Genomic DNA, 27,424 nt, shown 5'->3' on the forward strand with positions numbered 1-27,424 from the left:
TATGCTAACACATATATATGGAATCTAAGAAAAAAAATGTTATGAAGAGATTAGTGGTAGGACGGGAATAAAACACAGACCTACTAGAGCATGGACTTGAGGACATGGGGAGGGGGAAGGGTAAGCTGTGACGAAGTGAGAGAGTGGCAGGGACATATATGCACTACCAAATGTAAATTAGATAGCTAGTGGGAAGCTGCCGCATAGCACAGGGGGATCACCTCTGTGCTTTGTGACCACCGAGTGGGGTGGGAGGGAGGGAGACGCAAGAGGGAAGGGATATGGGAACATATGTATATGTATAACTGATTCACTTTGTTGTAAAGGAGAAACTAACACACTATTGTAAAACAGTTATACTCCAATAAAGATGTTAAAAAAAAAAAAAGTAAGAGCAAAACTCAGTGATACTGAAAACAGGTAAATCATAGAGTTAACACAGCCAAAAGTTGGTTCTTTGAGAAGAGTAATAAAGTTAAACCTCTAGCAAAACTCAGTGGAAAAAGAAAAAGCACAGATTATCCCTATCAGGAATGAAATTGGGGATGTTATTATAGATCTTACAATCATTAAAAGGATAATAATGGACAAATTTTAACCAATAAATTAGATGAAGTCATCACATTTCTTGAAAAATAATAGCTTAGTAAAACTGATATGAGACAGAAAATGTAAATAGCCTTATATCAAAGAAATTTATTATCAGAAATTTTCCTGCAAAAGAACTTCAGGTCCACATGGCTTTATTGGTGAATTCTATCAAACATTTAAGGAAGAAAAGCTTTAATTCTACATAAATTTTCAGAAAATAGGGAAAAGGGAATACTTTTTCCAATTTTTTTGAAAAAATGAGAACAAGTATCACTCTAATACCAAAACTGGCAAAAGACATTTCAAGGAAAGAAAGTGAGATATCAATATATATCATGAACATAGATGCAAAAATCATTAAACTATTAGCTAATTGAATTCAGCAATAGGTAAAGAGCATAATACCTTATGAGCAAGTAGAGTTTATTGCAGAATGAAAGGTTAGTTTAAAATTAAGAGTCAATAACTATAACCACCATATTAACAGAATAAAGGAAATACTTCATGATCATTTCAATACATGTAGACAAAGCATTTGACAAGATTCAACACTGATTCATGATAAAACTCTCAGGAAACTAAGAATATTTATTTATTTATTTTTAATTTTTTTTGCGGTACGCAGGCTTCTCACTGTTGTGGCCTCTCCCGTTGCGGAGCACAGGCTCCGGACGCGCAGGCTCTGGACGCGCAGGCTCAGAGGCCATGGCTCACGGGCCCAGCCGCTCCGCGGCATGTGGGATCTTCCCGGACCGGTGCACGAACCCGTATCCCCTGCCTCGGCAGGCGGACCCTCAACCACTGCGCCACCAGGGAAGCCCCTAAATTTTATTATTAAAATATTTTAGGATTTCCCTGGCAGTCCAGTGGTTAGGACTCCATGCTTCCGCTGCAGGGGGCACGGGTTTGATCCCTGGTCCGGGAATTAAGATCCCGCATGCCACAAGACGTGGCCAAAAAAAGAAAAAAAAAAAAAAATATATATTTATATGCTCATTTAAAAAATCTTGATTGCGCCATTCATTTCTATTTTAAAATCTCCCATCACAATTGTTTATATCTATTTTTCCCCATAGTCTATCTTTGTTGCATTATATAGAGAGGTTATTATTTTTACTAGATGCAAGGGAGTTTGTTATTCTAAGAGAAATGGAAAGCCATTGATGTTTTTTAAGTCGTGACTGATCTTTTTTTTTTTTTGCGTGTGTGGGAGATGGCTCTCCAATGGCTTAAAAATCTATTTATTTGAAATGCTCTGAATACAGTGACTGATCTTTAAAAGGTACTTTGATTGCTGTGCAGATGATCGATTGTTGTTAGGATTCTTTTAAGGTCTTTCTAGGCTTCTAGACTCTGAATTTTTTGAGACCCCAGCCCACATCATGACAAATTTATTAAATTTATTTATTTACTTATTATTTTTAGCTGTGTTGGGTCTTCATTGCTGCGTGCGGGCTTTCTCTAATTGTGGCGAGGAGGGGCTACTCTTCATTGTAGTGCACGGGCTTCTCATTGGGGTGGCTTCTTGTTGCAGAGCACAGGCTCTAGGGCACGCAGGCTTCAGTAGTTGTGGCATGCAGGCTCAGTATTTGTGGCTCGCAGGCTCTAGAGCAGAGGCTCAGTAGTTGTGCATGGGCCTAGTTGCTCCACAGCGTGTGGGATCTTCCTGGACCAGGGATCAAACCTGTGTCCCCGCATTGCCAGGCGGATTCTTAACCGCTGGACCACCAGGGAAGTCCGACAAATATATTTGAAAAGTATCTAGTATCTTGACTGAGGTGGTGGTTACACATGTGATAAAGATACACAGGGGCTTCCCTGGTGGCGCAGTGGATAAGAATCCACCTGCCAATGCAGGGGACACAGGTTCGGTCCCTGGTCCGGGAAGATCCCACATGCCGCGGAGCAACTAAGCCCGTTGCCACAACTACTGAACCTGCACTCTAGAGCCCGCGAGCCACAACTACTGAAGCCCGTGTGCCTAGAGCCCGTGCTCCGCAACAAGAGAAGCCACCGCAATGAGAAGCCCGTGCACTGCAACGAAGAAAATAGCCCCTGCTCGCTGCAACTAGAGAAAGCCCGGGCGCAGCAACGAAGACCCAACGCAGCCAAAAATAAATTAAAAATAAATAAATAAATAAAAAGATGTACACACACAAACAAATGTATGTGTAACTGTTGAAATCTGAATGAGTTCTGTGGATTGTACCAATGTCAGCTTCTTGGTTTTGATATTGTTCTATAGTTGTATAAGATGTTAATAACATCGGGAAGGATACATTTCTTTGCAGCTTCGTACAAATCTATAATTATTTCAGAAAAGTTCAAAAAAGTTTACATACAAAAAATATTCATCGTAGCTCCATGTTCAGTAGAAAATAGTTGAGAACCACCAAAAATGTCCAATATTTGAAGAACGTGGTTACGTAAATATAATAACTATCTAATAAAATACTACGGGGGCTTCCCTGGTGGCGCATTGGTTAAGAATCCGCCTGCCAATCGAGGGGACCCGGGTTCGATCCCTGGTCTGGGAAAATCCCACATGCCGTGGAGCAGCTAAGCCTGTGCGCCACAACTGCTGAGCCTGTTCTCTAGAGACCACGAGCCACAACTACTGAGCCCACACGCCCTGGAGCCCATGCTCCGCAACAAGAGAAGCCACCGCAATGAGAAGCCTGCGCACCGCAAGGAAGAGTAGTCCCCACTCCCCACCTGCTCTTTCCACTTACTGCTTCTCCTCGCTAGAACAGCCTTCCCCTCATTTGGACACCTCCACTTGGTGTCCCTCAGAACCATTAAGTTCAGCAAAACAGGATTTCTCCTCCCTCTGTGGTCCCAAACTTGGTTGAAGATACCACCATCTACTCATTCTCTAGGCCAGAGATTTGGGAGTCCTCATTGTCCCTTTACTTCCAGTCAGCCACCAAGCCCTGTTGGTTCCAGCCTGTCTCCTCAGTGTCCTCTCCATCCTTGTGCAAATGCTTTAGTTCAGGCCCTCACTATCTCTCATACAATTGTTGCACCAGCTTCCAAAATGGCCCTCCAGCTTCAGTCCTGCCCCCTCCAGTCTACAGCTCAGATTTGAGCATGTCTTTCTCCTGCTTAATTGGCTCAGGGTTGCTTCCAGAATCAAATGTCAGCTCCTTAGCTTAGTGTAAAAGGCCATTAACTCCTTGGTCCCTCCTGTCTCTCTAGCCATGGTCAGGGCCATGGGTATGCAGCATATGCACACTTGCATGCAGGTGCAAACACACACGCACATAAGCTCTTCTGCATTGAGTGCTGCACTGTCCCCCCACCCTTGCCACCTGCTCTTTCCACTTACTGCTTCTCCTCGCTAGAACAGCCTTCCCCTCATTTGGTTAAGTAGGAACTTATGGCTGGTTTCCACATAGAAAGGGCTCAGTAAAATGTCATGTAGACTTTTAAAATGTATCCAAATACTTGACCCTCTCCCAAGTCATTAGAAATCCTCAATCCCAAAGACAAGCGAGGACAAGAATCTTTACATAGTAAAAGCTAGTTTATTCACATGTCATTTATCCAAACGGATATTTTAAACCGCAGGTTGGTTTTCCCTACAGCTCAGCATATTTTTCACATTCGTGTTAGCTTAGCTAGGGGGGCAAATTATATGATGCACTCCAGAGTGACTATAAGATTATTGGCCTCGCTGGGCTATCAGATCTCACAGACCCACAACCCTGTCTTCAGTTAGGGTGTCTTCCTTTCATTGGATCGGCTGACGCAAAGACGCCTGAATCTGTCCTTTCTCAGGCTTCAGACCATAGAAACATGGCCATGTTGGAACTTACCATTTGCGACCTCTCCCTTGTCCTCTGAAAATGAAGGATTCTTTTCTGTCCTTACAGCCTCCTGGACCTTCTGAGAAACAGCTATTCTCTTAAAGCAAGCAGATGAGGCTTGCTATATTTTGTTATAAATCAGGACCTGCCAAGAGAGGCAGTTGGTTAGAATTGGTATTGGTGGGGCCCCGGTTGAAGTTAGCACTGTTTGGGGTACCCGTGGCACCTGGCAGCTGGGCCACATGTGTTGTCAGTGCCGGTGGGGCTGAAGGGAGTGAGAGGTGATTGACAGTTCCTAAGTTCTTAGATGCCGGACTGGTCCAGTGCCTGTCCTGGTCCAGTCTTGCAGCCTGAGATGTGCTGCAGAGTGTGATTTGTATAAACTGACTTAAAGCCTACGTCTGACAATGACCAAGGAAGGAGAGCTGATTGCATTTGTACATGAACTGGTAGAGTTTTAAACTAGTGGCAGAGACTGTTGGTGTTCATAGGAAACAGTTTTTCACAGGAAAAAGAGTGGTTTGATATGTAAAATGTTCTGATTAAATAAGTGTTTCAGAAATATCTCACCCTCTTTGAATGTACAGATGATGCGTGCTACTGGCAGTGATTAGTTTCTGAAGTGTGGGTATGATTCACCAGACTGTGGTGTGCGGCTTCAGCCCCATCATGCTGATTCTCTCTTCTTTGTGTGTTTCCAGACCATCTACCTTACTCTATCCCCACTGTGTCTGCCTTGCTCAAGTCGGCAGTCACCTCAGCTGTGCCTCCTGAGTCTACCCTCACACAGCAGCCGGAGGGAGCTTCTAACATACAAATATGATCTTGTCCCACCCCTGCTTAAAACCCTTTTCTAGCTCTTCCCATCATGATACGGTCTAGACTCTGTGTCTGGCCTACCAGCCTGCAGACTGTGTGTCTTGGAGGCCAAGGCACCTGATCCAGAGCAGATGGTTCCACCATGTCCCAACTCTGTGACCTTGGACAAGCTTCTCTCTGCCTCAGCATTCGCATCTGAAAAATGGGCATGGTGATAATAGACCCTACTTCGTAGAGTTATCGTGAGGACTAAGTGAGTTACTCCACGTAGAGTGCTTAGAACAGTGCCTGGTTCTAGTCAGTGCTCAGTACACATTTCTTGTTATTACATCTTCATACACAGGCATGCCTGTGCACTCTTCAGCTGCGCTGCCAGGGCCTTCTGTCCTCTGACCGACTCCTGCTGCTCTCATAGGTCTCAGACGTTGCTTCCTCCAGGGAGCCCTTGTTGGTTGCATCACTTGCAAATATTTTCTCCCAGTTCGTAGGTTGTCTTTTCATTTGGTTTATGATTTCCTTTACTGTGCAAAAGCTTGTAAGTTTGATTAGGTCCCATTTGTTTATTTTTGCTTTGATTTCTATTGCCTTGGGAGGCTGGCCTAAGAAAGCATTTGTACAATTTATGTCAGAGAATGTTTTGCCTATGTTTTCTTCTAGGAGTTTTACGGTGTCAGGTCTTATATTTTAAGTCTTTAAGCCATTTTGAGTTTATTTTTGTGTATGGTGTGTGGGAATGTTCTAACTTAATTGATTTACATGTGGCTGACTGAGCTCTTATTTTCATCAAGGAACACTTCTGTTTTCTTTTCCCCCCTCTTACTTTCTCAGTCCTGGGGCTGAGAAAGGGGGGAGGGGGAAAGACCAAAAAGAGAAGCCCCTTCCCTCCCCTCCCCTCCCTTCCCTTTTCTCTGCTTTCTTTCTTTTAAATAAATTTATTTATTTATTTATTTATTTTTGGCTGTGTTGGGTCTTTGTTGCTGTGCACGTGCTCTCTCTAGTTGCGGCGAGCAAGGGCTCCTCTTCTTTGTGGTGCGTGGGCTTCTCATTGCGGTGGCTTCTCTTGTTGCAGAGCACAGGCTCTAGGGTGCTCGGGCTTCAGTAGTTGTGGCTCGCAGGCTCTAGAGCACAGGCTCAGTAGTTGTGGCGCACGGGCTTAGTTGCTCTGCAGCATATGGGATCTTCCCCGACCAGGGCTCGAACCCGTGTCCTCTGCTTGGCAGGTGTATTCTTAACCCCTGCTCCACCAGGGAAGACCGAGAAACATTTCTTAATGAAACAGGGCAGCTGTACAGGTGGTGGTTGGAGGGTGGAGAGCATGAATTTCTGTCACTGTGCTCCCCAGCTTCTATCCCCCACTTCTATCCAGCTTGGTCTGTCTTTGGCCTCCACTCCTTTACTGGTCGGAAACGCCAGTTCTCACCCGCCCTCTGGCGGACAGTCTGTGTAACAGGCGTTCAGTCGGGCAGCAAGCCCGTTACCATGGAGAAGGAAGGCAAGCCAGGGCTTCCTTAGCACTAGTACACGTGTTTACTTGTCTGTGCCTCTGTCTTTCCATTCCTACACAATTTATCTGCGTATATAAACTGACAGATTGACTAGCCACCAGAGTTTGATTCTGGCCTTAAGTACTTTAAGTTAAACGTGTGTGATAACTCAGTTTACAATGAGTTTTTTTGTTTTGTTTTGTTTTTTTTTCTTTTTTTTTGTTTTTTTTTTTTTTTGCAGTACGCGGGCCTCTCACTGTTGTGGCCTCTCCTGTTGCAGAGCACAGGCTCCGGATGCGCAGGCTCAGCGGCCATGGCTCACGGGCCCAGCTGCTCCGCGGCATGTGGGATCTTCCCGGACCGGGGCACGAACCCGTGTCCCCTGCATCGGCAGGCGGACTCTCAACCACTGCGCCACCAGGGAAGCCCTACAATGAGTTTTTAGTGCCGGAAAAGACATGTGTTATCAGTGAGTTCAAAAACAGTGATGGGGGCTTCCCTGGTGGCGCAGTGGTTGAGAATCTGCCTGCTAACGCAGGGGACACGGGTTCGAGCCCTGGTCTGGGAAGATCCCACATGCCGCGGAGCAACTGGGCCTGTGAGCCACAACTACTGAGCCTGTGCGTCTGGAGCCTGTGCTCTGCAACAAGAGAGGCCGTGATAGTGAGAGGCCCGCACACGGCGATGAAGAGTGGCCCCCGCTTGCCACAACTAGAGAAAGCCCTCGCACAGAAATGAAGACCCAACACAGCCAAAAATAAATAAATAAATTAATTAATTAATTTTTAAAAAAACAGAAAAACAAAAACAGTGATGGTATCTCAGATATTGCACAAGAAGTATTTAAGAGAAAAAGGTTAAAATCAGTTAATGTAGTCATCTCTGTTTTGAAACAGTAAATGCAGCTTTTAAAAGTTACTTTCATTGGGCTTCCCTGGTGGCGCAGTGGTTGAGAGTCCGCCTGCCAATGCAGGGGACATGGGTTTGTGCCCTGGTCGGGGAAGATCCCACATGCCGCGGAGAGGCTGGGCCCGTGAGCCATGGCCGCTGAGCCTGCACGTCCGGAGCCTGTGCTCCGCAACGGGAGAGGCCACAACAGTGAGAGGCCCGCGTACCACAAAACAAAAACAAAAATAAAACTATAAAAGTTACTTTCATTGATGACAAATGTGACCCTTTTTGTGGGACCACAGCATAGCTTTTTCTTTGTAGTGGGGGCCAATGGGTTCTTCCTGCACATGCAGTTGCAACCAAGATGCATTTACTAAGCCCCTGCCTTTGGCAGACTTCTCAACCCTGGGAAGCCAAGTTGCTGACTGTGTTCTACACTTCTCAGGGGGTGGTGAGGACTGTTCCTTTGAGAATAATAATAATAATTGTAGCTAACATGGAGCATTTCCGGGTGTGCTCTGCACTGTACTAAGTATTTATATATGTAACCTCATTTCATCCTCACAGTAATTTTGTGACTTATGGATAGTTATTATCTCCATTTGACAAAGGAGGAAACTGATGCTTATAAAGATAAAGAAGTTGTCCAGGATCACTCAGCTGATGAGGGGTAGAGGTAGGATTTGAACCTAGGCAAAAGGACAGGCAGTCTTTAGAGCCGTACACTTACCCGGCACAAAGCTGGATGGCCCCTTGTGTACCCTTGGAAGGCCGAGGCCAGGAGACCGTTCCAGCAGAGGGCAAAGGGGGGCTTGGCAGAGAGGCCATTGGGGATGCTCTGTGAAGAGGACTGCTCTGTCCAAGTAGCCCAGGCCCTGGTACCCTGGCGTCCAGGGTAGGGGAGGTGGCTGGGAATGGACCAAGCCTGAGGCCAGGCAGCCCAGGTCTCAGCTCAGCCCCAGTCGCCTGGTCTACAGCATGTCTTGAGTGTGCTATGTATCTAACACTGTTCTGGGTACCCTGGAAATCCCAGCGCCATTGCAGATGGCGTCCCTATCCACCAAGTTATTAGAGTTTACATGAGAAGATAAAAGTTGACATTTGGAAGGGGTGGCAATGAATGTTTTCTAAAATGCATCACTTTTCCTGTTTCTCTGTGAATGTATGTTTTCGGGAAATTCACAAGGGCATTCACAGCATTCCCAAGTCTGCATTGTCTCTCAAGAAATGAACCCCTGGGGGCTGGGGGAGAGGGAATTGCATTAAGGTGATCAAAAGATACAAACTTCCAGTTATAAGATAAATAAGTACTAGGGAAGTAACGTACAACTTGATGACTACAGTTAACACTGCTGTATGGTATATGTGAAAGCTGTTAAGAAAGTAGATCCTACGAGTTCTCATAACAAGGAAAATCCTTTTTTTTTCTTTTCTTTCTTTTTTTTTTGTTTCTATTTGAGATGATGGATATTAACTAAACTTATTGTGGTAATCATTTACCAATATATGTAAGTCAAATCATTATGCTGTATACCTTAAACTTACAGGGTGCTGTATGTCAATTGTGTCTCAATGAAACTAGAAGAAAAGAAAAGAAACCTAAATGTCCATCGATAGATGAATGGATAAAGAAGATGTGGTATATACAATGGAACATTACTCAGCCATAAAAAGAAATGAAATTGGGTCATTTGTAGAGATGTGGATGGACGTAGAGTCTGTCATATAGAGTGAAGTAAGTCAGAAAGAGAAAAACTAATATCATATATTAACGCATATATATGGAATCTAGAAAAATGGTACAGATGAATATATTTGTAGGGCAGGAATAGAAACGCAGACGTACAGAACGGACGTGTGGACACAGTGGGGGAAGGGGAGGGTAGGATGAATTGGGAGATTAGGTTTGACATAAATACACTACCCTGTGTAAAATAGACAGCTAGTGGGAACCTGCTGTATAGCACAGGGAGCTCGGCTTGGTGCTCTGTGGTGACCTAGATGGGTGGGATGTGGAGGGGGGAGGGGGGAGGTCCAAGAGGGAGGGGATATAGGTATACATATAGCTGATTGACTTCACTGTACAGCAGAAACTAACACAACATTGTAAAGCAATTATACTCCGATAAAAAAAGAAAAGAAATCACTTTCCTCCTGGCCTCCAACCTGGCTGTTCTCCCTCCATGTCCTTGGAGCATGTTTCCCATCTTGTGTGTTTATAACAGTGTGCATGTTTCTGGGTCCTTCACTTTTACTGAAGTCTCAGACCCCAAAGGGGACACCAGAAGGGTTGACGGGCAGCACCGGTGGGCAGAATTATCCTCACCCCTGCCCTGGGCCCTGTCTGCTGTCAGCTGCCTGAACTGGGTGGAGATGCACCCAGCTCAGATGCGCCTGGCGAGTGGGCTGGGAGGAGGAACAGGATCTCCCGTGTTTGAGCCAAACCCATTTCAAGCCACAATTACCCGGTATCAATTCCAGCTGTGCTTTGTCAGGCGTCATGTATGCCTCCACATTCCTCCATGTAGCCACAGACTGCGTGGCTCATGGAGTCAGCGGCAAAACAGCAAGATGTCTGGGGCTCTGCTGCAGGTTGAAAGGATGCCTGTCATCTTTGTATTGTCCTTTTGGTACCTAGGTTTAGCCTCCAAGGGGTACTGATATCGAATGTGTACCCTCAGAAGGATGAAAGACTGTCACCCTTACCCAGAGGTGTGCTGGTAGGTGCGTACAGCCAGCTCTCCTGAAATAAAGCCCTGGCTTGCAGTGTTTGCCAGTTTCTGAGGTGTAAATACTCCTAAGCTTACCAGCATAGCATCACTACACACAGTAGAGAAGAGATGGGCAGCAGCACACCTGTTTCCACAGATCGAGACCATAGATGGAAACAGCTTCCAGAGCAGAGTAAAATGTGTACAATGATTAGAAAGTCATATGTTTTGAGCAGTTAGTATCTTTTTTTAAAAAAATAAATTTATTTTATTTATTTATTTTTGGCTGCGTTGGGTCTTCGTTGCTGCGTGCAGGCTTTCTCTAGTTGCAACGAGCGGGGACTACTCTTCACTGCGGTGCGCTGGCTTCTCATGGCGGTGGCTTCTCTTGTTGCGGAGCACAGGCTCTAGGTGCATAGGCTTCAGTAGTTGTGGCACGTGGGCTCAGTAGTTGTGGCTCGCGGGCACTAGAGCGCATGCTCAGTAGTTGTGGCGCACGGGCTTAGTTGCTCCGCGGCATGTGGGATCTTCCCGGACCAGGGCTCGAACCCATGTCCCCTGCATTGGCAGGCGGATTCTTAACCACTGCCCCACCAGGGAAGTCCCGGTACTTTGTTTTTAATATAATTTATTGTAACTTTGTATAATTTAATTTTCAGTAATGGCTGTGTTTAACAACTGGCTCACAGATTTCCTGGAAATTTAACAGTTATCTCTTGCAAGCCACTGTGATCTGGCCTCAGCACACCACTGCTCTCACACTGCACCTGCTTCAGAAGACATTGTTTTGGGGGTAGGAATTGGGCCAGGAGGCCCAAAGAGCCATGAGAAAGGGAGGACCCAGTAGTGACTCCCTGGATGTGGTGCGGGCTATGCATGGGGTTCCAGATACCTAACCCCCTGTTTGTCCAGAGCCCAGCAGCCTGGCCCACATGGCTGAGGGGTATCTGGGCCCATAGTGAAGCATCAGGGTGGGCTTTTTGTGTTCCAGGACTCCTCCTCAGACACTTTGCAGGTCTCTTGAACATTGCTTCATCAGGTGGTCGGTGAAGCCGACCACCTCCACACTTACAGGTGATCCCCATGGTACACCTCTTAGCCCCATGACCCCGGTCCTTTTCCTTCCAGGCCCTCTCCACAAGTAATCTTCTCCACATTCACGTGTGAGTTTCTGTGTGTGCTGCCATCTCTTCCTCTACTGGAAGCTCTAGGAGGGCCGTGCCAGTCTCATTGACCCGGAGCACCCAGCACATAGCAGGTGCTCAGTGAACACTTGTGGAGGGGAAGGGCCTGAGAGAGCAGGCTGAGAGACACGCACAAAAACGAGGAGGGAGCGGAGACAGCCATTTACCTTATTTGAGTTTCTTTTTCCAAGAAGAACAAGCCGTTGGAAGTGTACTGGGTACCCTTTGACCTTTCCAGCTACAAGGGGTGTATCTGCTGCCAAGTGACAGAGACCTGATTTTAAATGGTGTGAACAATAAGAGAAATCCATTAGCTCACTAACAAGAAGCCCCAAGGTAGGGTTGCTCCAGGTGGGTGTTTTCAGCAGCTTGATGATGTTCTCGGAGACCCAGGTCCTTTCCCTCTTTCTGCTCTGCCTCCTTAGGGTAGAAGCTCTGCTCTCAGACCAGGCCCTCCATGGTTGCCGGGAGCTAGAGGCATCACCTGGATGTAGTCATGCCCTACAGACATCAGTTCCTTCCTGTGTGGCTCTTTTTAGGAGTAAGGAAACCTCTCCCAGAGACCACGTGTCCTGTCCTAACGCAGCCCTGCAGGGGGACTAGAATGACCAGAGATTCTCAAAGTGGAGTGCCCAGACAAGCAGCACCAGCATCACCTTGGAGCTTGTTCAAAACTGAGGGGGTGGGGCCCAGCGATCTGAGTTTTAACAATCTCTCCTGGTGATTTGGTGCTTGGTAAGGTCAAGTTTAAGAACCACGGCTGGCCTAATTGTGACCCACCCTTCAGAGGGAGACACCTGAACTCAACTGGGGCTCTGCTGAGAGGAAGTGGGGAGACTGATGGGGCTGAGCCATCCTCAAAGACTGGAGCTGCAGACGAGACACTTTGCCTCCACTGCCTTTAACCAGCTCCATGAAGGAGACAAGGCTTAGAGTCCTGTGATGAGGGGCAGGGCTGCCCAGGCAAGAGCCAATGACTCTGAACCCCCCAACCTTTGCCTTCTCTCCTTCCCCCCAGCTACCAGAGATTCACTGACTGTTACAAGTGCTTCTACCAGTTGCAGCCTGAGATGACACAGCGCATCTATGACAAGTTTGTAACTCAGTTGCAGACATCTATCCAGGTGAGTGGCAAGAAGCCCAGAAGGTACTATTGGCTCGGGTTCTGCCTCCAGATCGTCAGCCCCCTGAAGGCAGGGACCCTGCCCTCAGCCCCTCTCTACCCTCAGTCCCCAAAACTGTCCTCTGTGCCCCCAGGTTGCAGTGGCCATCATCCGTTCCCTCCAAATTCAAGAAGGGGTGTCTTGAATGCCCCTTCTCTCATTGCCCTGTGTTGTAATTGAGTTCATAGTTGTTGTTCCACCTGACCTTGTGAGCTCAGCGAGGGCACGCCTGGGTCTACTCCTCTGTGTTTCTCCAGCGCCTGATGCAAAGCCTGGCACAGAGGAGGCATTTGGCAAATTGTTGAATTCATTGGAACTGCATACCGGAGGGGATACAGAAAAGGACAGGATTCCATTCCTGTCTTTAAGTGATCCCTCTTGGGAGTTTAACTTCCATGCTGTCACACTCCAGGATGGGCTTCGTTAAGCATCAGAATGTATGTGTGATGTCCGCAAAGGGTGCTCAGCTGTGGGGACAACAGCAGGGATGCAGCCTTCAGAGATGATGTGCAGGAGGAGAGGCTTGCTGCAGGCACTTTTGACATGTATTCTATTTTATACTTTATTTTCTTAATTATAAGAGTCACATGTAGAAAAGTTGGATTGTTTGTATAAAGACAGAACTTAAATTAGCTAAAATTTTACTAAGTGCAGTTAGTAGTTCAGCATATGGAATTGTCTGGTATTACTATAGCTCTTTCCTCCTTTCTCTTCAGGAGGAAATCTCTGAAATCAAAGCGGAGGGAAACCTGGAAGCTGTCCTGAATGCGCTGGATGCGATTGTGGAAGAAAGCAAGGACTGCAAGGAGCCGGCTTGGTGAGAAGGGTGGTACCTGCTCCCCCGGCCACGGGAGGGCTCGCGGGGAAAGAGGCTGCAGTCCAGCATCCTAAGGAGCTTTTCTGATGGACCCATATGCATGAGACTCTGGGCTCTCAGCCCCTGAGAGGACCTTGTGACAGGGACAGGTGGAGAGGACCAACACCAAACAGTGACCCAGAACAGAGAGACAAATGCATAGCCCCTCGTGGGGAGGAGAGCTGGGGGCAAGCGCATGTTGTCCAGGGGGTTGAGGTGACTGGGATGAGAGAAATCTTCCCGGGGAGCTCATTTCAGGGCCCATCTGCCCTGCAAGAGAGAGGGTAGAGGGAGTGGGATGAGGCACAATAGCGAGGTTTGGAGTCTTAATGTCGATTAGTCTGGCCCAGGCATCTGGTTTTTATTCATTTGTTCAGTCAACAAATACTTAGAAGCACTTAACTATACGCCTAATACTGTTCTAGATGCCAGAGATTCAGCAGTGACTAAGACATGAAAGACCTTCTCTCCCGGAGCTGTCATTCCAGTGGGCAGCCCTGCTGCCAGGTTGTTCTGGGCAGGATGGAGAAGGAGGCCCTGGGGACAGGAGTGGAGAGTTGAGGCCACCGAGATGGCGAGTGGCCTGAGCGCCTGCCTCCTGCCTCCATTCCCTGCCTGAGTAGAATCCTAGGTCAGGAGCAGTAAAAACCTTTTTTGTGCTTTTCAATATGCTAGTGCTTTGTGACATTCATAACTTAAGAGAATTAACTTTTATAACTGAGAAAGAATTTTTAAAGAACCTACAGTGGCTTCTACCCCACTGCCCATGAGAACTGGCCTGTCTCCTCGCTCTGGGCACTCAGAACCCCCTAAACTGTTGCCTCCTCAGACCTGTCTCTCCATTATCTTTTCACATTAGCCAGCCAGGGCCTCTTGGGGTCTGGGCCTGCTCTCAGGCCACCACCTTTCCCCTATCTCTCCAGCTCACAGTCCCACGGTGTGGATGTACCAGCAAGGCACATGGTCACAAGGACTGAGGAAAGTCATCTCTAGCCCTGGAGGTTTACAGCTGGAGGGGGTGTCTGTGGATGAGGAGGAGGGCTAAGGTGCGGGTTGGTGAGAGAGGAGAGATGGGTTCCTGGGAGCTGAAGCTAAGGGAAAAGGGGTTAGCGTTCCCCTCAGGAGCAGGAGCCATGCAGTTGGGTCTTGGGAGTGAGAGGGACCACAGGAGAGGCCTCGAAAGCCAGCCCAGCTTGAGGCTGAAGGTGGGAATGCCACTGACTGGGTTTGGAAGGAGAAGCCTTACCCCACACGACGACTCCCTATCCCCACCCCTGCGGCCCTGCAGGCGTCCTAGTGGGATCCCAGAGAAAGACCTGCGCGGCACTGTGGTGCCCTACTTTCTGCAGCAGCGGGACGCCCTGCAGCGCCGTGTGCAGAAACAGGAGGCCGAGAACAGGCAGCTGGCAGATGCCGTCCTGGCCGGGCGCAGGCAGGTGGAGGAGCTGCAGCTGCAGGGCCAGGCCCGGCAGCAGGCCTGGAAGGTGAGTGTCCCGGCCCTGCCCTCAGGCACGTGCTCCCCTGCTGCAGCCGAGGAGAAAACGGGCCCAGGGAGGGCAAGTGACTTGCCCAGGGACGGCTCCTCCATGTCAAGGTCAGGGTTAATCCTCTGTAGCCATGGTGGTTCTACTCCACGTGACCACTGCCCAGTACCTTTAAAATGTGTACATTAGAATGACTTCTAGAGCCGTCAACATACCTAAAACATATCCTCTATGCAACAAATATGTGTCCTTTGAGGGTGAACTTAATTTCTGAAAGTGGCCCACAGTCACTTGGGGTCAAGTTGGTGAATAAGGGGGAAGAGAGTAATCAGGCTGGGTGACGCAGATAGCACACGTGGCTACAGAGTGATGAGATGGATTTTCTTGCCGGCTCAAAATGTAGTTCCAAAAGAGGGTTTCTAGTGGGGCTTGAACGGTGGCCCATTATTGGGTTCTCTTCATCATTTAGATGTCCAACTTATGTTTACCTGTGGCCACTCGACAGCTCCCTTCCTGGGGCAGACCCTCCTATTCCCGAGGGGAATAAGTCCCCAGATCCATGGCTCTCAGGTCCCCTGGTCTTCTTCCCAAGACCAGTCAGGGGCAATCTGAGGGCCCTGCCCCAGCCTCAGCAAGGCCCCAAGCCTCAGGGAGGCGGCAGCAGGAGAAAGGCTGGTGCCTTGCTCTGCTTCCTCTTATCTTCACCCCCTCAGCCTCCTCCTGTAACACACTGGCCCTGGGGGTGTGTAGTGTAGTGTAGTGTAGTGCAGTGGCCCAGGCTCTACACAGCAGACACCCGGGTGGTATAACCGAGGCCTCAGCCTAGCGCCGTCTCCTGGGACAGGTTCCACAGTTGAGAGCTGTGTCTCGGGTACTCTCGGGGCTGCCTTGCTGAGTCCTCCGGCTGCTCTGCCATTGGCGCTTCATCACCATGAGGCCAAAGGGTCATTCCCCTGTCTAGGCTTTGGCTTCCAAATTGGCCAAATAGTGATCCCCAATGCCCTGCCAGCTCTGACATTCAGTGCTTCTATTTTAAGAGGAAGAAGGAAGCCCCCTGGTCTTATAGCCACACCTCTCCCATTACAGCTACAGATGCTAACCATTGTTTGAAGTGGGTCAGCTGGATTGAGTGTTCAGTGCTGAGCCCTGTGTGGGCTCAAAGAGCCCTTTTCCCTACAATTCCCATGTCTCTAGCCCAGCTGAAAGTCCACTTAATTTAAGAAAGTTTCTCTGCTAGAAATCTCCGGTGAGGTCAGAGGATCGGGGGACACTTAAGGGGCCCTTTTTGAAAATCGGCTCTGCTCTGGGGAGGCCCAGCCTAGGTGGCCACGGCACCCAGCCTGCCATAAACAACTGCTGAGTGGGGCGGATTTCCTAATATGCCCTGCTGGGCCTGTGATATGAGTTACAGACCCCTCCCTTATCATCCTGGGGGAAACCCAGGCCTGGAGTCAAGGACAGTGGAGGGAAAGGGTTTGGATTTTCTCATCTCTCAGTCTGTCTGTTCTCTCTCATTGATGTCAGGCTCTACACAGAGAACAGAAGGAGCTGGTGGCCGTGCTGAGGGAGCCTGAGTGAGGAGGAGAGGGCCTGGCCCAGGAGCTGAGGGCAGTCAAGGTCAAGGGCCTGTGGTCCAGGATGCTGGGCCTGAGTGAGCTGCCTCCCAGAACAGTCCCTAAGCAGTGATGGAATTTGCCGGAGAAGGAGGCCTCAGCTGTCTCCACTGCCGTTGTGCCTCTGGGGCTCCCTTGGGGTCAAAAACACACACTACCTTCAGATTCCTCCCTGTTTTCTAACTTTAGGATTCTTGGCCAGCTCCCACCCTGGGAATTAGGCACCATGCTTCCTCTCCTTTAGGTTCAGGCCAACCCCCAACCCTACCCGCATCACACATATCGCCTATTCCTGAGCCCTCCCTAGGACCTGGCTTGGGGAATCTGTATTCAGTTTCCACTGATTGTCCCCTTGCTGGCCAGCCCGAGGGCCCTTGCCATGTTCTCCCCACATCCGCAAATAAACTTCCTCCACCACACTGTAATCTGTGAGGATGTTCCCTCTGCCTGGGCCTCTCCCAGGACTCTCCTGGGCCAAGATCCCACCCTGGACTCCAGAGTCCTGGCTCCAATGGAGGCCCCAGTTGCAGGGCTCTGAGAGCATCCAGGCTGGGGTGGGTTGGTGGGGGGTGCATCTGACCATCATGTATGGAAGGGCAGTGGAGCCCCTTGTCACGGAAACCAGGAGCCTTGGGTTCCCTGAGGCCAGGACAAGCTGCCGGGCGGGTCGGGGGGCGGTGGTGTCACTCTGTCCAGCTGCGCCTGCCCTTCTCTTTGCCTTGGGTTGATTCTGAAAAGCTCTATGGTGGGCCTCCCTAGGTGTGTGTTTGCGCCTGGTGAGTGCTCGAACATGGAGCAAGTGGGCCCTCCAAATGGCTGGGACTTTGTCCTCTGGCTTCTCAAAACCCACTCTTCCCCAGCCAGGGCCACAGGGCATCAGGAGTGACTTAGCCAAAGGCAGGGTGGGTGTTTCCTCCAGACTGGAGGGTGAAGGGGGTGGGTATGGGTGGGGGCAGAACTTTCTTCCCTCGCGAGGGCTTCACCCTAACTCTGTAGAGGCCTGGTTGGGTCTGTCTAGGAGCAGCGGGGACACTCGGGAAGATGGCAGGGTGGTCCCTGATGGTCAACCCCACCCCCCCCAAATTGAGCCTAGTGGCTCCTCTCTCCTCCCGGACACACCCAAACATCCAGCCACCGGCCGTGGGTTGAAGGCAGCAGTGCTTCGTCTGGCAGGTCTCCAGCCGGTGAGTGGATGGTGGGTGAGGACGCCCTCCCTCTTCTCCAGGCTGAGCTGAGGCAGAAGTGGCTTTCAGTTGTGGGGAGGGGCTTTCCAGGCTGGATGTTCTGCCCCTCGGAGGACAGGTCCCCAGGGTTGCGGGCAGTGGGGAGGCTGTGAGGGCAGGAAAAGGATCGGGGTGGAGCGGTCAGGAGCTCAGAGGTGCGAGGGGCCTGGGGAAGGGGGTTGCCACCTCAGTGCCCACCTGGCCGGTCGCAGACAGAAGGGCTGTCCTTACCTCACGCCTGGCCACACCTGTGTTGGCTTTTGGCTCTTGGCCTTATGCTGCCCCAACCCCTTCCCCCGTCCCGAGGCTCAGGGCCTGAGCAGAGTCGAGCCGCCCCCATGCCAGGCCTGCTGTTGAGGTCTCTCTGGGGCAGGGGCCCTCGGGGTGAATGAGGGCATTGGCCCTCCCTCCCTGAGTTTGGCTCCTGCCCACAGGGCTGACAGTGGAAGTCAGCCTGTGGGAGGCTGTGGCCCAGCTCTGTGCAAATCTATTTTGGACCTCTGGGCACCCCCTTCCTCTCTAGGCTCCCCCTCCTACCCCTCCCGGTCTGCCCCGCTGGTGCTCAAACTGAGGCTGGGGCTCCGAGGGAGAGTGAGTAGGGGCTGGGGGACCTGGGGCGACCCCCTTGAGGAGGGGCTGGGGACCTTGTCTGGAGGCTGGCAGTCTTGGACTGCGGCCCACCTTCCTCCATCACTCCCAGGGGCCTGCCCAGGCAGCCGCAGCTCCAACCACAACATCCTTTGGGGTTTGGCCCAGGCGGATGACCCCCAAATAGCCCTGGTAGATTCCCCCAAGACCCGCCCTCACCCTTGCCTCTGGGGCACAGCCCAGAGAGTATAAAACAGCGCTGGAGGCTGGGAGGGGCAGACCAGCTGAGTCCTGAGCAGCAGCCCTAGCGCAGCCGCTGACAGACACACCATGAGACCCCTCATGTTCCTCGCCCTACTGGCCCTGGCCACACTCTGCCTCGCTGGCTGGGCAGGTGAGTGCCCCTACCCCTGCCCCAGCCCGCGGGAGCTGCGAGGGGAAAGCACCATGGCCTCACCTCTCCTCACCCCTTCCACTGGCAGGCCCTATTGGCAGTCTAACCACCTTGCTGTGGGCTCAGTCCGTTTGCCCCCACTGCTGTCCTTGTGGAGGGAGAGGAGGGAAGAGCAAGCTGCCAGAGAGGAGGGGAGAGGGGAGGAGAGGGAGAGCCCCAGGGATGAGCAGGGGTGAACTGGGCTCCTTTCTTTTGCAGATGCAAAGCCCAGAGATGAGGAGTCTGGCAAAGGTGCAGGTATGAGGCAGGGCCTGATGGGAAGCTGTGCCCTGTATCACTCAATGGTGCTGCCCACTCCCAGCACCCCTGTCTCACCCTGGTCCCCTCAGTCCCATTCTCCCCTCCTGCCCCCTCCCATCTGGCTCTCAGGAAGGCCAGCCTGCTCCCCACCTTGTCCACCCAAACTCGGAGTCACCTGACCCCTGACCCTCTGCTCCACAGCCTTTGTGTCCAAGCAGGAGGGCAGCGAGGTGGTGAAGAGACTCAGGCGCTACCTGGATCATGGGCTGGGGTGAGAGAAAAGGAGGTGCTGGGCCAGGGCCCTGCACCTCCAGGATGGGCTGGGAGGAGCGGCCGCTGTGGGAGGACTCTGGAGCCCCAAGTGCAGTGGGAGGAGGGGCAGGCATTTTGCGTGGAGGCTGATGCCAGTGTGTTGGGCTCTCAGAGCCCCAGCCCCCTACCCAGATCCGCTGGAGCCCAGGAGGGAGGTGTGTGAGCTCAACCCCGCCTGTGACGAGCTGGCTGACCACATTGGCTTCCAGGAGGCCTATCGGCGCTTCTACGGCACAGCCTAGAGCTCTCAGCCCTGCCGGCCTGGCTGGCAGCCCCCAGCTCTGGCTCCTCTCCGGGACCCCTCCCCTTCCCCTCGCCTTCCCCTCGCCCTGACCTCCCTGCCCGGCAAATGTGAGATCCCAGCAGCTGGGAGCATCATCCCAGCTGCTGCAGAATAAACTCCGGAATTCTTTGTCCATCTGTGGAGTGTGAGGAGGAGGTATTGGGAGGATGGGGAGTGGAGAGGAGGTTTTACCTCTTTCAGTCCCAGAAAGTGCTTCCCAGAATCTGTTGTTGAGTTATTTATTTATCCCTGCCTCAGTCCAGAAGCATTGAAGGTGGCTTCCTAAAGTCTAAATAGGGTTCTCCTCTCTAGCCCAGCACCCTCCCCCACCTCAACCCACTGCCCCATCCGTGACACACCCAAATAGACCAGATCCCAAAGGCCTGGACGCCTGGAGTACACGGCTGTGACCAGGACAGACAGCCTCGTCGCCATAGGCAAAGAGCTTCCGGCAGATGGTACTCCCTGGTTTGGGGGTGGGGGCAGTAGCGGGCCTCCCGGCCTGGTTAATAAGCATTCAGGATGGGCCTGGGTTAGTCATGTTAGTTCTTGCCTGGGCTGAGCAGAAACTCCAGGAGCACCAGCGATGGGACCAGATGAAAGGGCCCAACACCTCCCCATCCCAGCCTTCGACGGCGGGTGGGGCAGCTCCAGCCTGGACACACGCACCTCCCCTCTCAGACCCTCAGCACTTCCCCCAGCCCTATCAAGAGCACCCTCCCTGACCCTCCTACTCTCTACCAGCCCCCCAGCCCCTCTCCTCTCCTCTGCCTTCTGATCTCCGCACTCTCTCCTCAGCCACTCCTCTTGGTTCCAGGCTCAGAAGTGCCCCCATCTTATCAGGCTCCGGTCTGGGCTCCTCCCCAGCACGGGGGGGGGGGGGTGGGGCCTGGCCTCTGCTTCGACCCTCCTACTCTCTACCAGCCCCCCAGCCCCTCTCCTCTCCTCTGCCTTCTGATCTCCGCACTCTCTCCTCAGCCACTCCTCTTGGTTCCAGGCTCAGAAGTGCCCCCACCTTATCAGGCCCCGGTCTGGGCTCCTCCCCAGCACGGGGGGGGGGGGTGGGGCCTGGCCTCTGCTTCCCTCCAGGGCAGGCTCAGAGCTGGGGCCTCACTGTAGTTTGGCCTTTGTATTCCCCTCCAGCGGGCCACCCTGCAGCAGGGGGCACGTACTGGGAGCCCGAAATAGGGAAGCTGTGAAAGCAGCAATGATGAGCAGGTTCCCGGCCACCGCCAAGCCCAGTGTGGCCACTGTGCCCGCCAGGCCCAGCGGCGGTTCCTGCATGGCCAGCCAGGCTCGGCGAGATCCCATATCAGCCAGCACCGCCTCCAGCTGGAAGTGCGTGCCCAGCACTGCACAGATGTGGAATAGCTGGTGGCTGTGGCCTGTGGGGAGGATGGGCGGGTGAGGGCACATACCCCATCCCCAGGGCTGCCCCAACTCATCCTGTGACCCGTGGTGAGCACCACATCCTCTGGGCCTGCTACTCCCCTAAAACTGGGAATGAGAAACCCAATTCCCAGAGTTATTGGCAAGAGTGAGTGAGCTGCTGTGCAGAGCCCCTGGCCTACAGGCTGCTGGTTTTGTTATCTGAGGACGGGCTGGGCCTGGACCCTGAGGGCCCTGCCAAGAATGCTCTCCTTTACTCAGTTCACTCTGTGCTCTGGGGAGCTGTCTCCCCATCCCCTCCTGGGCCAGGCCAGGTCTGCTCTCACCGATGTAATCAAAGCGTCCTGGTGCCAGCCGCTCAGGCAGGTGGGAGGCAAAGAGGAAGCCAGTGAGCAACGCGCAGAAGAGGTGGTAGCCGTGGCTGGTGCTCAGTGCCTCCTGCCCACAGCTGTGGCCCCTGCCCCAGCACAGTCCGAGCTGGCAAAGGAAAAGCAAGGTTGACGGGGAGGGGCTTTGGGGGTGGACATCATGTGTCTGGGATCTGGTGAGGATGAGGAGGGGGAGAGCACAGCTGGACTGGGTGATGGGCTAGCTGGGCGGGCGGCAGGGCTGAGTCGGGGATCGAGGGGGCAGGGCTGGGAGTGGGCACTGTGAGGTTCAGGACAGGAAAGCAGGAACCTTACCCGATAGAAGAGCGGGAGGTTGTCGAACAGAAAGGGATAGGTGAAGGCGGCCGTGCGGAGGATCTTACTGAGCGCAGGGCTTTCTAGCTCGGGGAACCTGGGAGGCGGGAGTGAAAGGCTGGTCACCATCCTTACGCTGGGGTGGGGGGTCAGAGGAGGACAGGGGACCTTTGGCCAAGATGGAATGTCAGTGTAGCTTAGTGGCTGTGAAAGCCCTTAGGCCACATGACTCCTCTGTTAAGTGACAACAGCTGTTAGACGGGGATAGACACCTGCCTCTTAGGTGGCTGTGAGGGTTAAAGACGGCGCAGGGATGGTGCTGGTGCACAGGGTCTGGGTCTGGGCACAGTAAGTCCTAAATAAACGGTCCCATTGTTACCAATGTTGTTCAAGAGCAGTGAAACGCAGGCACAACCCAGCGGTCCTGGGTGTCCAAGTGTTTGTGGGTGCCCTGTCCTGTCCCTCCGCCTTCCCCTTCACCACTGGCCGAGAACCCACCGGGAGTAGCAGGAGAGGCCGGTGCACAGGAAGGAATTGAGTGCGGCGGCGGGCACAAATAGCTGGTGCAGGCGGCTGTGCAGCCAGGAGGCCGGCATGGAGTAGGCGGCATAGGGGAAGGCGCAGCCTGGCGGGGGGGCGGGGGAGGGGAGCTGAGGCCCCGCCCCGGAGACCCCGCGCCACGCCCCCGCCCCGCCCCGGAACGCTCCCGCCCCCCGGCCCACCGCTCCCCCCACCCGCCGCCTCCGCCGCGGGGCTCACCCAGGCTGTAGAGGCTGAGCGCGCCGTAGTCCAGGAAGTAGCAGATGTGACGCGCGCGGGGAGACATGGAGCTGAAGGTGTGCGCGCAGCACGACGCAAACGGGTAGAGGCAGGCGGGCAGCAGGAAGACGAGCAGCGGCCAGTGGTAGGGCTCCGATCGGAAGCCCTGGCCTCCCGCCAGCGCCAGGAGGCGCCACAGGAAGTACCTGCGGCAGGCACGTGCTCAGGCCACCGGACCCCCAGCGACTCCCAGTGCAGCCCGCGGGCCCGGACGGTCCCGGTCCGCCTGAGTACCCCCTTGAGCTCGATGCCCAATCCTGGGACAGAGCCTCCCTCACCAGGTGGGCAGGAAGTGAGTCCAGATGTTGACGGTCTCGTTGGTCATCTGGAAGGAGCTGAGGACACAGTCCAAGGCCGAGCTGGTGGGGTGGCGGTAGCCAGACATGATACCATCTTCCCAGAACACCTGGGGTTGTGGGGGGCAGGGAGAGGAGAGGAGTCACTGTGTCCCACCCTTTCTCTCCAAGGGACTCCACTGTGTCCCACCCTTTCTCTGGAAGCAGGGTTGAAGGGAATGGGCTGGAGATCACAATGGCCCCAAAGTCAAACTAAATCCAACCCCATCTCACCACAGCTTCCAGTACCCAGAGAGCAGGTGAGAAACAGAAGAGGCAGAGTAAGGGGACAAGATAGGATGGACACAGGGTGCTCTGAGGAAGGCTACTGGATTAAGGAGTGTTCTGGGCTCTAGGGAGCAGGTCACCAGCCTGTTCCTTAGAGAACAGAAGAGTCCCACACTGAAATGGCAGGGATAAGAGTTAGCCTACAGCAGGGACTTCTGCACTTGCAAAAAGAGAAGAAACTTTGCCCCAGCCAGTCCCCTGAGAAGCAGGAGTTGGTGAATCCCTCACCCTGGGGACCTGGTGGACGCGAAGGAGTTGGGGCAGCTTGAGACTGAGCATGGTGGCCCGGCACCTCCACGTTGACCTAGAGACAAAGGGCAGGCGGGGAATTAGGTATCTGCCCCGATCCACAGGTCCCTTTTCGCCCAGGTCCAGGTTGGACCTGGTCACTGAGTCCCAGGGTAGGCTGTGTACACGGGCATGCATACGGGTGGTAGCTGACCACCAAGCTGCTTCCTTCAGGCCAGGGGAGGCTGGCCCAGCTTCCCCAGTGGTCATAACCCCAACCCCTCCCCAGCCTAGCCTGGGGGCTATTTAGTTCCCCCATTGAGGGGGGCTGGTCAGCCTCCACTCAGCAAGGAGTGGAGGGTCCTCCTCAGCCAGAAGGCTACCTCGGTAACCCTGGACCCTGGAGCCAGGTCCCCAACCCCCAATTTTTGTCTCAGAAGAACCCTGACTTACGGAGGACAGCACAGAGTGAGCCTAAGCACACACCACCGCCGCCGTTGCCAGCACCAGAAAGCCCCTTGGCTCACAGTGCCTGGGCTGAGCACAGAAAACTTAGGGTTCTCAGAATTCTTGGAGAGGCCAGATGCCTACCGGTGGGACAAGGAATTAGGGGGATGCCTGGCTCTTCTCTGAAGACTACACTTGTGCCCCGGGGGGCGTCTGGGGTCCCTGCCCCACCTGAGCCCCGGCCCCTCAGCCTCAGACCTGTGTGCTGCCTCCAGGTGGCCGCAGCTTTGCTGCCCCGCCCGCCTCTCAGGCCACCTCTCCCAGGCACATTCCTTGACACAAGTGGATGGGCTGGGCCACCGGGGCGGGTGGAACTGCCCCGGGAGGAGGGAGAACAGGACACTCCTCCCACCTCTCCAGGCCGAAACTTTCCAGCCCAGTCCCGCGCCTCTTCCTGTCATCGCTTTGCCTACTCGCTGTGTGCATGTTTGCTCCGCACACACTCTGGGCCCTCACACCGCCAGCCTGAATCCCAAGCCTCTGTTCTGTCTTTCAACATTTTGGGGGCCCTCTGCCCTTGAGCTTGGGTGCTGGGGACCCTGCTGGACACAAGGCCGACCTGGTCCCTAGTCCCTGCACCCTGGCTGAGATTTGATAGATGACCCCGGGAATTCCCTGGCGGTCCAGTGGTTAGGACTCTGTGCTTTCACTGCCGGGGGCCTGGGTTTGATCCCGGGTCGGGGAGCTAAGATCCCACTACCACAAGCCTCGGGGCGCAGCCAAAAAAAAAAAAAGCTAAGATCGATGACCCCTCCCGGAAGTGGGATGGGGTTTTTCTGACTTATCCTGAGTGCGGCCCAGCTGCCTGGGGGAGGGGTGGACCAGGACGATGCTGGCCTCTAGCTCCCCTCAGGGTCCCTTCCCTCAGCACTGGGGTTCAGAGGTCTCTGAAGTAGAGTTTGTGCTGTAGCCATGGAAATGGGGGAGGGGCCGGCCGGAGCAGGCGAGTGGCCTCTAGTTCCCCAGAATGGGCGTCTCGGCCCCAGGTGAGCTTCCTTACCCAGAGTTTGATGGGCGCTCCTAAGCTGCTGGGTCGGCAGGCCCCGGGCTCCACGGGTGGAGTCCCTGGCTCTTGCCAGCCGGGCCAATGGGAGGGAGAGGAGAGTGGCGGGCAGGCGGGCCAGGCCTGGGCGGGGAGTGGGAGACAAAGGGGAGCCAGAGAACAATCCCAGCCTTGTCCAGCCTCCAGGGAGCAGTGCGGGGTGGCCCAGCCCCATTAGCAGGCAGCTCACTCGGGCTCCAGCACACAGCCAGCCCCTCCAGCTTGACCCCACCCCACTGAGAGCAGACTGGCCGGAAGAGGCCAGGGCCCTAGCCAGGATGCAGCCAGGGTGGTGCAGAGCGCCCCCCTCAGACCAGGCTGTCCCACGGCTCCAGGGTTCCAGGCTCTCCCAGGAGCTGAGGGTGGCTCTGCCTCAAGCCGGGCAGAGGAATCCAAACCCTGAAATTGAATTCTCCAAAACCTCTTCTCACCGTGGTTCGCTGCCTCTCAGCGCCTGGTGCTGGGCAGAATCCAGAGCAAATGCATTTGGTAAATGTTGGTTCAACCACGAGGGGCTCGCCAAGCTTCTCCACTCCCCAGACACACTTGAGGTGTCAGTCCTTGCGGAGGGACGGGGTTGAAGACTCAGAGGCTGGTTTCAAGGTTCACCCTCACCTCTCCTTTGAGGAAGTTTCTCCCTGATTCAGAGGACCCAGCTGAAAACCACAAACCACCCCCAGTGAGCAACGCAGCCTTCAAAATAGTTGACCCTTGAACATAGGTTTGAACTGCGTTTATATGCAGCTTTCTTTCACTAAATATGTACTCAGTACTACAGGGTCCCCAGTTGGTTGAATCGTGGATGTGGAAGTGCAGATACAGAGGGCAGACTGTAAAATCAAGTGCAGATTTTTGCTTGCATAGGGGTCAGCGCCCTAAAACCGCATATTGTTCAGGATCATCTGTATATTGTTTTCACCCATCACCCTTGTGAAGGCAGCAGCTCAGTTCAATGAACTTCACATCTATCAAAACCATCTCTGGAGTTTGTGCTCCAACTGCTGGTTTCTTGCTTCAACCGGGCCAGCTCAAAGAAACCTTGCCAAACTGCCATTTCAGCACGTAATCTCCAATGTCCCAATAAAATTGTACAGAAAGGCACCAGGAGACAAGGAGTGAGCTTCTGGGGGTCTTTATTAAGTGATGCTTTAGTCTCAGTCTCTGTCAGGGACTGGAAGTGGGGGTGATCCCACTCCCCCCAGGTTGTCCCAGACTTGCTGTCTTAGAGGAAGGAGGCAGGAAGCCTGTTCTCCGAGAACAGTCTGGTAAGCTAGGCTAGCGCTGGGGTGGGGAACAGCAGAGCTGAGCTCCCCGACCCTCAACCCCCAGCCCGAGCTGTATGTGCAGCCCGAGGGGGAGGGGCCGAGGCAATTCTGGCCAAAGCCTCCCCCACTCAGCCCCCCTCTTGCTGCTCCACTCACTGCCCTGAGCTATTCATGATCTCTGCTCTCACATTCACCTCAACACTCCAGAAGCTAGCCCCATGCTCAGCTCCTCCAGGCCTTTAGTCCCGGGAAAGGACAAAAGTAGGGAAGCCCATCAGGGCAGAGGGTCCCTGGCCGGGCAGCTTCAAGGGGCCTCGCCTTTCTGCTGTCCATCCGAACACAGGTCCCTCCCTAGATAGTAAGGGGGGTTGTGGCTTCAAACTTCACCCCTCTCTCCTCTTACTGGCATCCCACTCTGTCCCAGCACAGCAGCCCAGAGCACAAAGCGCAGTGACCACGGGGCTGGCGGGCACAGAAGCCCTCATTGGCATATAGGCCAGACTGCCTGCAGCCGTCGTGGGCCTGCTCCCTGCCCTGGAAGCTAGACAAAGGGAGACAGAAAACAGAAGTGGGGCAATGGGTGTGCAGCCCCTGCAGCAGGAGGAGGGGATCTAAGCCCTGCCCTGCTATTGGTGCAGGCAGCTCCAGGCCCCTCTTCCTTAAGAGTCCCCAAGGCTCCAGAGCTGCCCAGCCCCTGCAAAGGGAGATGAGAGGGGGATGGGTGGTCCTCGAGGAGAGGAAGGGTCTGCAGAGAACCACCCAGACACCTGGTGTTACCCAACTCTACCCCCAGGCCCAGAGGGCCCAAACTCCTGGCACCAACCACCCTGCATCTTGGGTGAGGAAGAAGGGCCCCTTCTGCTGTCCCTTCCCCTCAGAGGTCCAGGAACCACTCCAACGAAACGCAGACACCCGTGCCTGCCACCTGCCCCTGGGGAAAGCAGGGGGGCTGAGGCAGGAAGGCTGGCTAGGGGCCCACAGGCCTCTCCTGCTCCAAGCACTTTCCTTGCTTTCCTGACGTCGTCTTGGCAACAGGGGGACCCCACCCTCCCAGCTGGCTCCTGGGCCCTCCCTGCAGCCTGTGTGCAGCTGCGCTTCCTTCCTGTGTGCGTGCGTGAGTCTGCGTGTGGTGGGGTGACTACAGGTGGTGGTCCTGGCTGCCA

At 53.4% G+C, this 27,424-nt stretch overlaps 4 protein-coding genes across 13 annotated transcripts in view; 2 read left to right on the forward strand and 2 right to left on the reverse strand.

Annotated features, from left to right (window-relative positions):
- The window catches only part of SLC25A44 (solute carrier family 25 member 44), a 46,576-nt gene extending 29,546 nt beyond the window's left edge, over positions 1-17,030 (forward strand). For 4 of the 9 annotated variants that reach the window (XM_055084286.1, XM_055084287.1, XM_055084288.1 and 1 more), the window contains 4 exons: positions 12,508-12,613; positions 13,369-13,469; positions 14,797-14,992; positions 16,517-17,030. In XM_055084286.1, the coding sequence (XP_054940261.1) occupies positions 12,508-12,613; positions 13,369-13,469; positions 14,797-14,992; positions 16,517-16,570 (457 nt within the window). In that variant the 3' untranslated portion in view covers positions 16,571-17,030. The other 5 variants (XM_055084290.1, XM_007110372.3, XM_055084292.1 and 2 more) reach the window with 4 other exon arrangements.
- A 117-nt stretch (positions 17,031-17,147) lies between these two features.
- On the forward strand, positions 17,148-20,207 carry BGLAP (bone gamma-carboxyglutamate protein). Its single transcript, XM_007110368.3, has 4 exons — positions 17,148-18,810; positions 19,069-19,107; positions 19,312-19,381; positions 19,535-20,207. The coding sequence occupies exons 1-4, from the start codon at positions 18,747-18,749 to the stop codon at positions 19,662-19,664; spliced, it is 303 nt and encodes a 100-aa protein (XP_007110430.1). The 5' UTR covers positions 17,148-18,746; the 3' UTR covers positions 19,665-20,207.
- Positions 20,208-20,695: 488 nt separating this feature from the next.
- Positions 20,696-23,921, reverse strand: PAQR6 (progestin and adipoQ receptor family member 6). Of its 2 annotated transcripts, none has more exons than XM_024116149.3 (7): positions 23,457-23,921; positions 22,875-23,002; positions 22,537-22,742; positions 22,276-22,402; positions 21,778-21,874; positions 21,421-21,571; positions 20,696-21,090 (listed from the first exon to the last, which is right to left on the reverse strand). In XM_024116149.3, the coding sequence occupies exons 1-7, from the start codon at positions 23,715-23,717 to the stop codon at positions 20,816-20,818; spliced, it is 1,245 nt and encodes a 414-aa protein (XP_023971917.2). In that variant the 5' UTR covers positions 23,718-23,921; the 3' UTR covers positions 20,696-20,815. The 2 variants fall into 2 exon arrangements, with proteins under 2 accessions (XP_023971917.2, XP_023971916.2); XM_024116148.3 differs by having other exon boundaries at positions 23,448-23,921.
- A 3,214-nt stretch (positions 23,922-27,135) lies between these two features.
- Positions 27,136-27,424, reverse strand: part of SMG5 (SMG5 nonsense mediated mRNA decay factor) — a 23,576-nt gene continuing 23,287 nt past the window's right edge. Inside the window, exon 22 of the mRNA XM_028488152.2 lies at positions 27,136-27,192. Coding sequence (XP_028343953.1) covers positions 27,136-27,192 — 57 coding nt within the window. The remainder of the gene's footprint in view (positions 27,193-27,424) is intronic.

The sequence above is a fragment of the Physeter macrocephalus genome, chromosome 4 (assembly GCF_002837175.3).
Source record: "Physeter macrocephalus isolate SW-GA chromosome 4, ASM283717v5, whole genome shotgun sequence".
NCBI classification, from domain to species: Eukaryota; Metazoa; Chordata; class Mammalia; order Artiodactyla; family Physeteridae; genus Physeter; species Physeter macrocephalus.